The 14784-nt window shown below is 52.9% G+C and overlaps 1 protein-coding gene across 1 annotated transcript; it reads right to left on the bottom strand.

The window, feature by feature from the left end:
• Positions 1 to 12128: 12128 nt before the first annotated feature.
• On the bottom strand, positions 12129 to 13061 carry LOC136000687 (olfactory receptor 14J1-like). Its single transcript, XM_065654619.1, has one exon. The coding sequence runs from the start codon at positions 13059 to 13061 to the stop codon at positions 12129 to 12131; it is 933 nt and encodes a 310-aa protein (XP_065510691.1).
• Positions 13062 to 14784: the final 1723 nt, after the last annotated feature.

Raw genomic sequence — 14784 nt, forward strand, 5'->3', positions numbered from 1 at the left:
TGGGTTTACATGGCAAAGTCTTGGACCTGGGGGTGAGTGTGGGTGTGCTACAGTTGTCACCTCTCTGAGAAGACAACAGGAGTTTGATGTCAGACAGAGCCGATATGAGCTGGCTCCAGGATGGACCCACTCCTTGCCAAATCTGAGCCACTCAGGGATGCTGGCAGCACCTCTGTGATATTGTATTTGAGAAAGGGTAAAAACCGCTGCACAACAGCAGGTGGGAGAGAGGAGGGAGGAAATGTGAGAGAAAAAACACTGCAGAAACCAAGGTCATATCCCATGGGACCCAAGCAGGTCCCTCAGCAGGCCAAAGCCTGCTCTCCTGAAATCCTGCTCTTTGCCTTGTTAGCATCTTCCAGGAGCCTCAACTCTACTTTCTCATCCCTGACTGTTCCATCCCTGACCAACCCTTTCTGGTTTGTAAGTGTGAAGTCCCACAGGGCACCTCACCTCACTGACTCCTCAGTCACCCGTGTCAGGAAGATGTTGTCCATGAGCTCCAAACCCCTCCTGCATGGCTGGTACCTTGCAGCTATTGGGATATCTTAGGTTTGCCATGAGGACACTGCCTGGAAACATGAGGCTTCTTTCATTTGTCTGAAGGAGGCCTCATCTAATTCCTCTTCCTCATCAGTGAGTCAGTAGCTGATGTCCAGTCACCACAACACTGCCCGTGTTGTTCTGCCCTCTCATGCTGACTCCTCAACTTTCAGCTGATATTCTCTGTCCCCAGGCAGAGCTCCACACATTCCTGATGTTCTCCCACATGAAGGGAAACTTCCCCTCTAAGTCCAGACCTCTGGCATTACGAGCACTAGCCCCCGCAAGACCGCAAAGTTTCTCCTGCAGGTGATATTCGTAGTGTCCTGTAACTCCTCATGATGTTATCTTGGGATAGACACCGTCACCAGGATAAACCATCTGCATGTAAACACTAACAGCTGGAGCTTCTTCTCCCCTTGGCTGTGGCTGTTGTCTCCAGCTCTGATGCCTGTGAGGAGACACCTTGTCCTTACAGCACAGGGGCCTCATGGCCTCCTTGTCCCCAGCCAGGAACCTGGGAGGTGTGGGACCATAGTCCTGCCCTTGGCCTTGCACAGCCCCACATCACACTGTCCCAGGAAGGGCCCTGGGCAACGTGGGAGGGACAGGATCTGCCTTCCCAGGGCTGGGGGTCAGGGCTTGGCCCTTTGATTAATGAAACACATCCAGGTTTACTCAGCATCAGAGAGACCTTCACCTTGCTTGTCCTGACCTGTCATCTCTGCCTCCAGTTTTCTTCTCTAACCAGACCCTAGGGTCAGTTCCTCAGTAGTGTTCCTCAGGGGAATCCATTAACATTACAAGAAACTTCGGAGTTTGAATCTGAGTTGGGCTTCTTGAGAGGTTTCTTCAGCTTCCTCCAGGGTCTGAGGTTCATGGACTCAGCAGCAAACCCACCAGAGGGGTCATTAAAGCGCCTTGGGCTGCTCCTGTGCTGCTGAGCTGGGCTGGGCTCCTGGGACACAGGGAGCTCATGGCAAGCGGCAGCGCTGCAGAGAGACAGCTCTGCCCAGGAGCAGCTCCTCTGCAAAGCGCAGCAGGGCTGAGGGCTCTGCCTGGGGATCTCAGGGAGACGAGCAAGGCAGAGAGAGATGAAAGGTGGTCAGGATGGGGAGGATGACTGAGAGCTCACAGAGGAGAAATCTTTGCAGCCCTTGCCATGGTAAGTCTCTGGGTGCAGGGCAATGCAGCTGTAGCTCCTGGAGGCATCTCCTCAAGTTAGCACAGGCACAGCTTGAGGGATCTGTAAGGAGGGGGCTGTTATCAGGCAATTTTGAACAGCTGTGAAGGTGGGTGAGCACCCAGGGGTGCCCAGGGCTGTGCTGCAGAGCAGGGTCCCTGCACCCCAGGGCTGTGCCGGGGCAGGGACTCTGCCGCCTGCCAGGGTCAGCGCTCAGCCTGCCCGGGGAGATCCCCACGGTGCTGTGGGGAGAAGCTGTGGGGGGAAGGAGCGACCCGTATCAAGGCAGGAAAGGTGCTTCTGCTGTTAAGGGGGTGCTGTGTGGGTCAGAGCTGCTCACAGCTCCAGATCACCCCCAGGATTTTTCCAAGTGGATGCCTCAAGCAGAAGATCAATGCAAGGATTACCAGAGAGATAGGGAGCTTTCCTGAGCCTGCCTTTTCAGTTTCCTATCCCAAGGGTTGGGGGGTGCAGGAAAGGAAAAAAATGAAAATGAGCTCTCATGCTTAAACAAGTCACTGAGACTCCTGAACTGCAACTCAGAGTCACCAGTACATCTGCCAGAACCCTCATAACATCCCTTCAGCTGCTGCTCTGCCTGTGCACAGCACCAGCATCACATTGGCTATACCCGTCAGTCTTACTCTGACCTGTCCTTTTCCCCAGTCTGCAAACAGGAAGATGCCCCCAGGCAGTGCCCTGTGAACAGGCAGGATCTGTAGGGCCAGGGTGAGGGCACAGAGGGTGGGATGGTCTGTGAGCGCTGACAGGGAAGAGACATGGGCAGGGAAACTGTTCCCACGGGGAAAATCTCCAGGCAGCAGGGAAATGATCAGAAATGAGAGGAAACTAAACTCAGAATTGTTATCAGAGAGAGAATACAGAAAACTCCGTATGACTCCTGCAGTGCAGATCCCTCCTGTGAGCAGCCCCCTCGCCTCCTCTCCCACCCAGCAAAGCCTCTGCCCTCAGGGCCGGGGGCTCCAAGGCATGAAGCAGCTCCTGTGCAGCCAGAGCTCCAGTTCCCTCTGCAGAGCACAGGGGCTGAGAGCAGCTGCCCGGCAATGCTGGTGTGTGGGAGATGGCTGCACAGCTGGGGAAGGGTGACGCTGTCTGAGTGCCCGGCTGCCTCTGCCCTGGCCTCTCTCACACCCACCCTCACCGCAGTTTCCTTCTTGCTCCACTGCTCTGGGTCACTGTTGGTGTGATCTGGTTCTTGCTGTCAGGCTCTCTGGGGATGGGAGTTTCAGCTGCAGAGTCACAGCCTGATCTTGTGGGTCCTTTCCTGCAGCTGTGTCCATGGGAACACGTGTCCCAGCTTTGCTCTGAGCTGTGGGGCTGTGGGCAATGCAGTGTGTGGGGCTGGGGAATGAGCATTATCTGAATTCCCCACAGAGTGCAGAGATGCTATGATGGTGGAAATGCTGTTGGGTTTGTGAAATGAGCCGTGTGTGTCCTGGGCTAAACATGGGGTGCTGAGACCTTAGGAAAGGGTGGGACATGTCATGGTCTGAGGTGGATCCCTCTGCTCTCAGCAGTGCCCAGTGGCTTTTCAGGGTAACATGGCAGTGTGATCAGCCTCCATCTCAGAAAGGTGCCAGCCCAGGGCAGCTGGAGCAAGACAGAGGGACAGAGCAGCTGCCCTCACTCTGCACTGACCCACAGGCATCCTCTGGTCTCACAGGACTCGCTCTGTTCTCCCTGAGTGCAGCAGAAATGCTGAGAGTTTCTGACACCCAACAACACTCCCCGGGGTAAGAGGGCAGAAGGAGCTGTAGAAACGCCAAAGCTCTCAAACTCAGTTTCTCAGCCCTGCGGGTACAGATGCTGACAGTCCCTTCTGCAGCAGGAGCGGTTCCATCTGACAAAGCTGAACCCCAGGACTGGCCCCTGCCCCACCCCATCACACAGGCTCAGGCTGACCCCTCAAGAGCCCGTGGGCAGAGACCCTGCTCTTCATTGCACACTCATCAAGCACCGACGAGGGCTCCAGCCAGGACGTTCTCCTGGAAAAAGAAAAGGGTCTTTTTGTGGGAGGGTCTGTGGGAAATGGCTTTGGTTTTTCCCAGAGAAGTCTCATCTAAACTGTCACTGTCTTTTCCTCCTTGCACAGGTCCTCATGCCCACAGGCAGCAAATGTCCAACAGCAGCTCCATCGGCCAGTTCCTCCTCCTGGCGTTCACAGACACACGGGAGCTGCAGCTCTTGCACTTCTGGCTCTTCCTGGGCATCTACCTGGCTGCCCTCCTGGGCAACGGCCTCATCATCACCACCATAGCCTGTGACCAGTACCTCCACACCCCCATGTACTTCTTCCTGCTCAACCTCGCCCTCCTCGACCTGGGCTCCATCTCCATCACTGTCCCCAAATCCATGGTGAACTCACTCTGGGATACCAGGGTCATTTCCTATGCAGGATGTACTGCCCAGGTCTTCTGTGTATGTTTCTTGTTTGGTGCAGAGTATTTTCTTCTGACCATCATGTCCTACGACCGCTACGTTGCCATCTGCAAACCCCTGCACTACGGGACCCTCCTGGGCAGCAGAGCTTGTGTCCACATGGCAGCAGCTGCCTGGGCCACTGGGTTTCTCAATGCTCTGCTGCACACGGCCAATACATTTTCACTGCCACTGTGCAAGGGCAATGCCCTGGACCAGTTCTTCTGTGAAATCCCACAGTTCCTCAAGCTCTCCTGCTCAGATGCCTCCCTCAGGGAACTTGGGCTTCTTGTGGTTAGTGCCTGTTTAGGATTTGGGTGTTTTGTGTTCATCGTGCTGTCCTATGTGCAGATCTTCAGGGCCGTGCTGAGGATCCCCTCTGAGCAGGGACGGCACAAAGCCTTTGCCACGTGCCTCCCTCACCTGGCCGTGGTCTCCCTCTATGTCACCACTGCCTTGTTTGCCCACCTGAAGCCCCCCTCCATCTCCTCTCCTTCTCTGGACCTGGTGGTGTCTGTTCTGTACTCAGTGGTGCCTCCAGCAGTGAACCCCCTCATCTACAGCATGAGGAACCAGGAGCTCAAGGATGCCCTGTGGAAACTCATATCTTAGTGTTTTCTGAAGCAATAAACTGTCCATCTCCTTCTACATAGCAGTTTTAACGTAACTAGTTACAGGCCCAGCCTCTCATCTCTATTTTTTGTTGTTATTGATGGTTTTTTTATTGTGATAACATTGTCATCCCCTTTCTAAATTACTGTCTGCTTTTCTTTTATAACCACTGGCTATGTAAATGAGGAGCCATGATCTGTGTGTATTTAAACAAAATAAAGGGTCCTGTAGTGACTTCATGTTCACTATATCCTTCCTGCAAGGCCTTTTGGAGCTGCAGGGACAGTTCCTGTGTGCATGGGAGGAGGGGAAAAGAGTCCAGCCTGGCAGCACTGCCAGGGAGCAGCAGCGCTTGGCCTTCCAGAGCTGTTCTCGTTCCACTCCCACACTCTCCTTCTCATCCCTTGTGTTGGTGCAAGGCCTGAGTGCTCTGGCAGCCTGGTCACCGTCCTGCTGTGTGTCAGTCCTGTGAGCGCAGGCAGGGACAGGCAATGGGCACTGCTGTGACAGAGCTGGCCTCACAACAGCCTTTCCAGAAAGAAAGGTGATCTCCTATGGGCAGGCCCTCAAGGTTTAGGTCTTTTTACAAACCTTCTCTCAAAAACTTACCCACGAAAGTGGCCACAGATGCAAACACCAGTGTCCAGCTGCACAGTGTGTGTGTGCAGGGCTGGGCACTCAGCAGTGTCCTCTCACAGCCAGGCCTCCTGCCAGAGACCTGCAGGACCAGCAGAGCAGGGGCTGGGCTGTGCCCCTGTGCACTGGACACCCTGTGGAAGCTGCCCCAGGGCATCGTCATGGACTGGCCCCTCACAACCTTCATTTCCAGCCCTGGCCTCTCTCCCCATCTCGCAGAGGTTGTTCTTCCCTCCATGGATGGACATTAAATGAGTTGTTCACCAGTCCGAGTTTGTATTGTACAGATGAGATGTGAGCACGCACATCGTGTACGTGAGGTGACATGAACGCGAGTGAGCACAAACACCATCAACTATTCCTTGGGGTTCCATGAAGGCCTGTGGCACAGACAAGGTCTTGAGGTCACTTCATATTGGGAGGAACATCCCGTGGGAAACCACCTGAATGCAGCACTGGGATGTGCTTCCTTGAACTGAGGTCCCGTGTCCATTCCTCATGACGTGGGACATCTCAGATGAGTGCAGAGCAGGGTGACACACCACAGGGCTGAGGTGTTTCCCATCCTTTGGGAGTGGAACAGGAGGCCATAGGGACACTGTGACTCCTGCCTCTGTGTTGAAAAGGAACAGGATCTGAGCATCCCTGGGTCCATGAGAAGCCGATGAGGCCAGCTCAGATATGGATGCTTGATGGAACCCTGACATTTCTGTGTGTGACTCCAGGAACAAACCCCACTGGATCAGTGAGATTCATCTCAGCTGCCTTGGACAGGCTCATTGGAAGTCCTCCAGTCTGCTATGTCACCCTTGCCTGTGATTCTGGATTGTGCTGTCCAAAGTACCATAGAAACCAGAATGGATCTGGGGTACTTAGTAAATTCAGACCTCAAACCCATCTTCAAGAAGAGCAGGAACAGGAACTGGGAGAATAACAGGCTGGCCACCCTACCTCCCTCCCTGGGAAGGGGATGGGACATGTCGTCCTGCAGCCATTTCCAGGAATGTGAAGGACAAGGAAGGGATTGCTGAACCCCAAAGGACAGGGGAAAGAAAGCCATGTTGTGTGCAGGGCGTTTGCAAGGCCTCAGACATGGTGTGCTTCTGGGCAGAGTGGTGCTGATGGGGCTCAAGAAGTGGATGCTGGGTGGGAAGTTGGCTGAACCATCAAGCCCAAATATCATCAGTGGTACAAAGTCCTCCGAGCAGACAGTTACCAGTGTCACCTCTCAGTGACCAGCACTTGGGCCAACACTGTTGAATGTCTTTATTCTCCCCTTCTATGATGTAACAGAGTGCACTTTCAGCTCCTTTGTGGATGATGCAAACTTGGGAGGAGGCCTCGAGCAACCTCCCCTGGTTCACCCTGCCCTGAGCAGGAGAGTGAGATGAGTGAGACAAGGGCTCTCTTTAAATCTTATTCTGTGATTTGAAATAATTTTTGACTTGGAGATGTTTCTGGAAAGAGAATAGGTAGAAGAATAGTAAAAAAAAAAAGTCAAAAGAGGAGATATAGAAGTGTTAACATAAATATAGCAGTTCCAGTGAGGAGTGCTTTTCACTCACATTGTTAGTAGGAAATATATTTGACAAATTTGAAAAAATGTGAGGAAGCGAGATGGGTGTCTAGGGCCTGTGGGAAAGAGGGGAGGTGTAGGACCATGTAGAACACACTTCAGTCTTGGTTGGGTCCTGCGTGCTACACAGGGGGATGGATGGATGTGGTATTATGAGGTCACTTGTGTCTCAGTAACTCCTAATCCAGTAAGCAGCGTATGGCTGTGAAGGGGACTGTGGGGTCAGTTCTGTCTCTGGAGGTGACAGCCCAGCAGCAGGAACGTGGCTGGGAAAGAACCCCTGCCAAAGTACCCACAGCCCCTACCCAGGAAGAGCAGGAACAGGGCTGGAAAAGGGACTGTGCGGTCACACATACGAGACGAGCAATCGGGCCCAATCAGCATGGCTTTATGAAAGGCAGGTCCTGCTTGACCAACCTGATCTCCTCCTATGACAAGGTGACCGGCTTAGCAGATGAGGGAAAGTCTGTCGCGGGGGAGTGAATCCGCCACACAGGCTGTGGATGTTGTGCACTTAGACTTCAGTAAAGCCTTTGACACCGTATCCCACAGCATCTCCTGGAGAAGCTGCAGCTCATGGCCTGGATGGTGTATCTGTGATGGAGAAAGAACTGGCTGGAGGGCCGGGCCCAAAGAGTTGTGGTGAACGGAGCCAAATCCAGTTGGTGGCCGGTCATGAGTGGTGTCCCCAGGGCTCAGTATTGGGGCCAGTTCTGTTTAATCTCTTTGTCAATGATCTGGACGAGGGGATCGAGTGCACCCTCAGTAAGCTTGCAGGTGACACCAAATTGGGTGGGAGTGTTGATCTGCTGGAGGGTGGGAAGGCCACACAGAGGGATCTGGACTGGATGAAATGATGGACTGAGAATAATTGTATGAGGTTGCTGACCATGATGCCATATGGTGTGGATTATGTCTTTGGTCAGTTGGGGTCAGCCGTCCTGGCTTGGTCCCCTCCCAGCCTTTAGCCACATCCAGCCCTCTGGTTTTTGGGGCAGACTGAGAAACACAGAAGGCCTTGAGGCTGTGCCAGCACTGCTCAGCAACAACAAAAATGTCAGCGTGTTCTCAAAGCTGTTTTGGCCACCAAGTAAAGCACAGCACAGCAGGGGAAGGAGTGTTGATCTGCTGGAGGGTAGGAAGGCCATACAGAGGGATCTGGATGAGCTGGATTGATGGGCTGAGGCCAGTTGTCTGAGGCTCAAGAAGGCCAAGTCCCAGGTCCTGCACTTGGGTCACAACAACCCCATGAAGGCTCCGGGCTCAGGGAAGAGTGGCTGGAAAGCCGATCAACAGAAAGGGATCTGAGGGTGTTGACTGACAGCAGCTGAACAGGAGCCAACGTGTGCCCAGGTGGCCAAAAAGGCCACCAGCATCCTGACGTGCACCAAGAATAGCACAGCCAGCAGTACCAGGGCAGTGATCATCCCCTTGTCCTCAGTGCTGGTGAGGCCCCACCTGGAATCCTGTGTTCAGTTTTGGGCCCCTCACTATAGGAAAGACCTTTACGTTCTGGAGCGAGTTCAGAGAAGGGCAATGGAGCTGGTGAAGAAGCTGGAGAAGAAGTCTTAGGAGGAGCGGCTGAGAGGGCTGGGGCTGTTTAGCCTGGAGAAAAGGAGGCTGAGGGGAGACCTTGTCACTGTCTATAACGGCCTGATAGGAGGTTGGAGCAGGGAGGGTGTTTGTGTCTTCTCCTGAGTAGCAAGTGATAGGACAAGAGGAAATGGCCTCAAGTTGTGCCAGGGGAGCTTTAGATTGGATACTAGGAAAAAATTCTTCTTGGAAACGGTTGTCGGGCATTGGAACAGGCTGCCCAGGGAAGTCACGGGGTCACCAGCCCTGTAGGTGTTTAAAAGGAGTTTAGATGAGGTTCTTAATGGAGATGGTTTAGTGCTTGAGTCAGATTATGGTTGGACTCGATGATCCTGAGGGTCTCTTTCCACTGAAACGATTCTATGATTCCGTGATATCAACTGGATAATTCTTCTATCACTTCTTCTCAGTGCTCTTCATGTACCTGCCTCTTTGCCTACAGTGCTGAAACTTTTCTAACTAAGCACAGAAGTCTTGAATACTAGATGTAAATGATGGAAGCGACATGTCTTTATCAGTCTTGTCTGATACCTGCCAGTCCAGGCAAACACCTCAGGTATACTGGGGCCTCTCGAGGTTTGCATTGGATGCTTATAGTGAGACCATGGAGCTCAGCCTGAAAAACTGAGAACTCCCCTCAAAACCAAATCAAACCAAAAACAACAACAAGAACAAAAAACCCCACACTCTTTTTTTCTCAGATGAAATGATTCAATATTTCCAATAAAATGTCTGTGGAATTTCTATACTGCGAAAATATGAATTTTCAGAATGTATATGTAGTGTGGGAGTTGAAACATTGACCTTTCCCTGTGCTTGCATTGCCACAATTCTGTCTATCATGCTGTGTATTTAATCCCCCTGAACATCCAGGAGTTTCTACCTGTCCTTATTCAGCTCACCATGTCTGAAGTCATCTCTTCAGAAGCCTGTCTGGACATTTGCACTTTCCATTGCTCCCCAGAGGTTCTTCCTCCTCTCACTCTTTGCTCGTTCAGAGCCTCTCAGCTCTCTCCCTGCTTTGAGCTTCAGGCAGGTAAAGTCTTTCAGCAGTTGCTCTCATACTCCCTATAGGCGACTCAATTATGGCAATGGACCTCACTGGAAACTACTTAATTTAACCATAGAACTGAGAAACATCATTAAGTTCTATTGTGTTTTCTTTTTTTTCTCCTTTCTTTGTTTCCTCTGATTAAAAATTCCCTGGTGCCTGTTTAATCCGGTTCTCTAAGGAAACATGAACTAATTCCTGCAAACAAGCTGTAACAATCAGGTGCAAACTTCCGTGCAGAATCTGATGTAAAGAAATGTGATGCAAATCCCAGCAGGCCAATGAGCAAAACAGGGAGTTTGGGGAGCTGATTAGAGATTTCCTGCTAACAATTTGAGTAGAGAAACAGTCTTCACAGGAACTGCTCTGTTTCTGTTGACACCTTTTAGGTCTCCTCCTCTGCGTCTTTTTTCCTTTTTTTTTGTCTTGTTCCTCCACCTATTCTGTCTTCCAAAACCTTTCCAAGGGGAAGATTCCTTGAATCACAGACTAACTCAGGTTTGAACATCCTCTTGTCTCACTGTCCTGCTCAGGGCAGGGTGAACCAGGTGAGGTTGTCCAAGGCCTCTGCCCAGCTTTGCACCATCCACAAAGGAGCTGAAGGTTCACTCCGTCACCTCATTCAGGGGGAGAATAAAGACATTCACCAGTGCTGGCCCAAGTGCTGGTCCCTGAGGGATTCCACTGGTAACTGACTGCAGGGGGGGCTTTGTACCACTGGTGACATTTGGGCTTCATCATCCAGCCAGCTTCCCACCCAGCATCCACTTCTTGAGCCCACAGAGAACCAATCGCATTATAAGGACACCATGGGAAACCATGTCTGACACCTTGTGAAATTCTATGTGCACAACATGCCTTTCTTTCCCTGCCCATTTGGGTTCAGCAATCCCTTTCTTGTTTTCCAAGTGCCTGGACATGGCTGCAGGAGGACTTGTCCCACTCCCTTCCCATGGAAGGACACAGGCTGACCAGCCTGTAATCCTCTCAGTTCTCATTGCTGCCCTTCTTGAAGACAGGTTTGACAACTGCCTTTTCCAAGGACCTCAGAACCCCTCTGATTGCTCTGGCAGGTTTCAGACCACAATTCAGACTCACAGGTAAGGATGACATAGCAGACAGGAGCACGTGAGATTGATCTGCCTGGGCCAGTGGGGTTTGTTCCTGGAGTCACACACAGAAATGTCAGGTTCTGTCAGGTGTCCACATCTGAGCCGGCCTCGTGGGCTCCTTATGCACCCAGGGATGTTCAGAGACAGAGTCTGTCCCTTGCACACACAGAGGCAGGAGTCACAGTGTCCCTCTGGCCTCCTGTTGCCACTCCCAAAGGACAGGAGGCACCTCAGCCCTGTGGTGCGTCACCCTGCTCTGCACTCATCTGAGATGTCCCACGTCATGAGGAATGGACACAGGGACATTGGTTAAAGGAAGCACAACCGGTGCTGCATTTAGGCAGTTTCCATGGGATGTTACTCCCAACGAGAAACGACCTCAAGACCCTGTCTGTCCTACAGGCCAAAATGGAACCCACAGGAATAGCTCGTGGCGTTTCTGCTGACTCGGGTTCATCTCACCTCTCATGCATGATGTGCATGCTCACATCTCATCCGTATGATGCAACATGAACAGCTGAAATACTCATTCGGTGTCCCTCCATGGAGGGACAAAGAACCTCTCTGAGCTGGGGAGAGAGGAAATGGTGGTTGTGAGGGGCCAGTCCATGACGATGCCCTGGGGCAGCTTCCGTGGGGTGTCCAGTGCACATGGCACAGCCCAGCCCCTGCTCTGCTGGTCCTGCAGGTCTCTGGCAGGAGGCCTGGCTGTGAGAGGACACTGCTGAGTGCCCAGCCCTGCACACACACACTGTGCAGCTGTACCCTGCTGTTTGCATCTGCATGTCACTTCAGCATGTTCTACAGAGAAGCTTGGAAGAAGAGCTAAACCTTCAGGCCCTGCCCATAGGAGATCACCTTTCTTTCTGCAAAGGCGGTTCTGAGGCCAGCTCTGTCACAGCAGTGCCCATGGCCTGTCCCTGCCTGCGCTCACAGGACTCACACACAGCAGGACGGTGACCAGGCTGCCAGAGCACTCAGGCCTTGCACCAACACAAGGGATGAGAAGGAGAGTGTGGGAGTGGAACGAGAACAGCTCTGGAAGGCCAAGCGCTGGTGCTCCCTGGCAGGGCTGCCAGGCTGGACTCTTTTCCCCTCCTCTCACCCACACAGGAATTTTCCCTGAACATCCAAAAAGGCCTTGGAGGAAGGATATAGTGAAAAACAAGTTACTACAGGAATGTTTATTTTGTTTAAGAGAAAAGGAGAGCACGGCTCCTCATTTACACAGCCAGTGGTTATAAAAGAAAAGCAGAGAGAGAATTAGAAAGGGCATGACAACATTAAAACAATAAAAAACCAAGCAATAACAGAAAATCCAGATGACAGGCTGGTCCTGCAATTAGCTACATTAAAACTCTTATGTAGAAGCAGATGGGCAGTTTATTGCTTCAGAAAACAGTAAGATATGAGTTTCCACAGGGCATCCTTGAGCTGCTGGTTCCTCATGCTGTAGATGAGGGGGTTCACTGCTGGAGGCACCACTGAGTACAGAACAGACACCACCAGGTCCAGGGTAGGAGAGGAGATGGAGGGGGGCTTCAGGTAGGAAAATATGGCAGTGCTGAGGAACAGGAAGACCACGGCCAGGTGAGGGAGGCACGTGGAAAAGGCTTTGTGCCGTCCCTGCTCAGAGGGGATCCTCAGCACGGCCCTCAAGATCTGCACATAGGACAGCACGATGAACACAAAACACCCAAATACTACTAAGACACTAACCACAGAAAGCCAAACTTCCCTGAGGGAGGCATCTGAGCAGGACAGCTTGAGGATCTGGGGGATTTCACAGAAGAACTGGTGCAGGGCATTGCCCTTGCAGAGCGGCAGTGAAAATGTATTGGCCGTGTGCAGCAGAGCATTGAGAAACCCAGTGGCCCAGGCAGCTGCTGCCATGTGGACACAAGCTCTGCTGCCCAGGAGGGTCCCGTAGTGCAGGGGTTTGCAGATGGCAACGTAGCGGTCGTAGGACATGATGGTGAGAAGAAAATACTCTGCACCTAACAAGAAAGCTAAAAAGAAGACCTGGGCAGCACATCCTGCAAAGGAAATGACCCTGGTATCCCACAGAGAGTTGGCCATGGATTTGGGGACAGTGATGGAGATGGAGCCCAGGTCGAGGAGGGAGAGGTTGAGCAGGAAGAAGTACATGGGGGTGTGGAGGTGCTGGTCACAGGCTATGGTGGTGATGATGAGGCCGTTGCCCAGGAGGGCAGCCAGGTAGATGCCCAGGAAGAGCCAGAAGTGCAAGAGCTGCAGCTCCCGTGTGTCTGTGAACGCCAGGAGGAGGAACTGGGTGATGGAGCTGTTGTTGGACATTTGCTGCCTTTGGGCATGGGGACCTGTGCAAGGAGGAAAAGACAGTGACAAGTTAGAGGAGACTTCTCTGAGAAAAATAACCATGCCATTTCTCATAGAAAACCTCATCCCTGATGGAGGCATGTGTCAGCTAATTCTCCTTTTCCACCAAATGACAAACACGGGTCATCACAGCTTAAAATGCAGCTTGGGCACCTAATTTCCATGAATGCACCTCTGGGGCAAGACCCCCTGGGCTGGTGTCAGAGCTGAAACGGACCCACATTCCCACCCCAACCACAGAGAGTCAGAGCACGAGGGACAGGTGGAGAAACAGGGAAGAACACTGCAGTGCTCCTGAAAAATAAAGCAAGGACAGAAAGGCAGTCGCGCATGATGTGAAACCTTCTTACCTGGCTGTGCTGCTGCCACTCACATGATGACATTGTAGAGCAAGTACTTTTAGCACCTTTTTTGTGTACCACATTCCAGAAACCCTTCACCTGGAAGTCCAGCTGCTGAGGTGGAGACTCGTGACCTGGACCCCATGGCTTTGGGGCAGAGGCTCTGCTGGGGAGGAGAGGAGACCAGGGGGTTGCACTGGGAAATGTGTCTGCACTGCAGGGGAGGGCAGGGGGCTTCCTGAATCCCCTCCCCAGCATTTCTGGTCGTAGCTCCCTCTCCCTGACCATGTCTCTGCTGCATGGAGCTGTCCCTGCTGGGAGCTGTTTCTCTGCCCCTGAATCTTCTCCCTGTCAGTGTCACATACCCCATCTCCCATGCTCAGCTCTGTCCTGCTCACACCTCCTGGCACCGGCCACTGCCCAGGGGCAGCTCTGTGTGCGCAGGGGCTCAGGAGCAGCTCTGACAAGTCCTAACGAGAACTGGGGTCTCAGCGCCTTCTCCAGGGCAGAGAAATAAATTCCCATGTCCCACTGCCCACCCAGCCAACCAAGAGTGGAAAAAACTCAAAACTTAAAATCGTCCCTATGAGATAAATGCTTCCTCAGTGTCCTTCATAAGGAACATCTGCAAATGTCCTGGGGGTGAGCTGGAGCTGTGAGCTGCCCTGATCCACACAGTTCCCTCTCAACAGCAGAAGGACCCTGATCTGCTGGGGGTCGCTCCTTCCCCCCACAGCTTCTCCCGTCAGTGTTGTTGGGATCTCCCCGGTCAGGCTAAGTGCTGACCCTGGCAGGCGGCAGAGTCCCTGCCCCGGCACAGCCCTGGGGTGCAGGGACCCTGCTCTGCAGGACAGCCCTGGGCACCCCTGGGTGCTCACCCAGCTTCACACCCTGCAGCTGGGAGAAGGCAGCTGTCGTGCCCTGTCCGTCCAGGGAATCCCTGCTGAGGTGCAGATCCTTCTCCTCCACACCAGCCATGGGATGTGCCAGCTCTGGGAGATAATTGCAGGATCCGTATCAGCACCACCCTTCACCCAGAGACTTACTGTGTTAAGGACTGTTAAGATTTCACCTCCAGCGAGCTCTCAGCTGTCTCACCACCCCAGACTGCGTTTCCCTCTCTCCCTGGCTCCTGTCCCCTCGGTGCTGCAGGCAGAGCCCTCAGCCCTGCTGCGCTTTGCAGAGGAGCTGCTCCTGGGCAGAGCTGTCTCTCTGCAGCGCTGCCGCTTGCCATGAGCTCCCTCTGTCCCAGGAGCCCAGCCCAGCTCAGCAGCACAGGAGCAGCCCATGATGTCTCTTTCTCTGTCCCCTCCTGGTTCCCTTGTGGTGTTCCTGGATCT

This window comes from Caloenas nicobarica, chromosome 34 (genome assembly GCF_036013445.1).
Source record: "Caloenas nicobarica isolate bCalNic1 chromosome 34, bCalNic1.hap1, whole genome shotgun sequence".
Classification (NCBI taxonomy): Eukaryota; Metazoa; Chordata; class Aves; order Columbiformes; family Columbidae; genus Caloenas; species Caloenas nicobarica.

Bases quoted from the DNA above. Each gene is read 5' to 3' on its own strand.
- LOC136000687 (XM_065654619.1), bottom strand. From the start codon at position 13,061: ATGTCCAACAACAGCTCCATCACCCAGTTCCTCCTCCTGGCGTTCACA.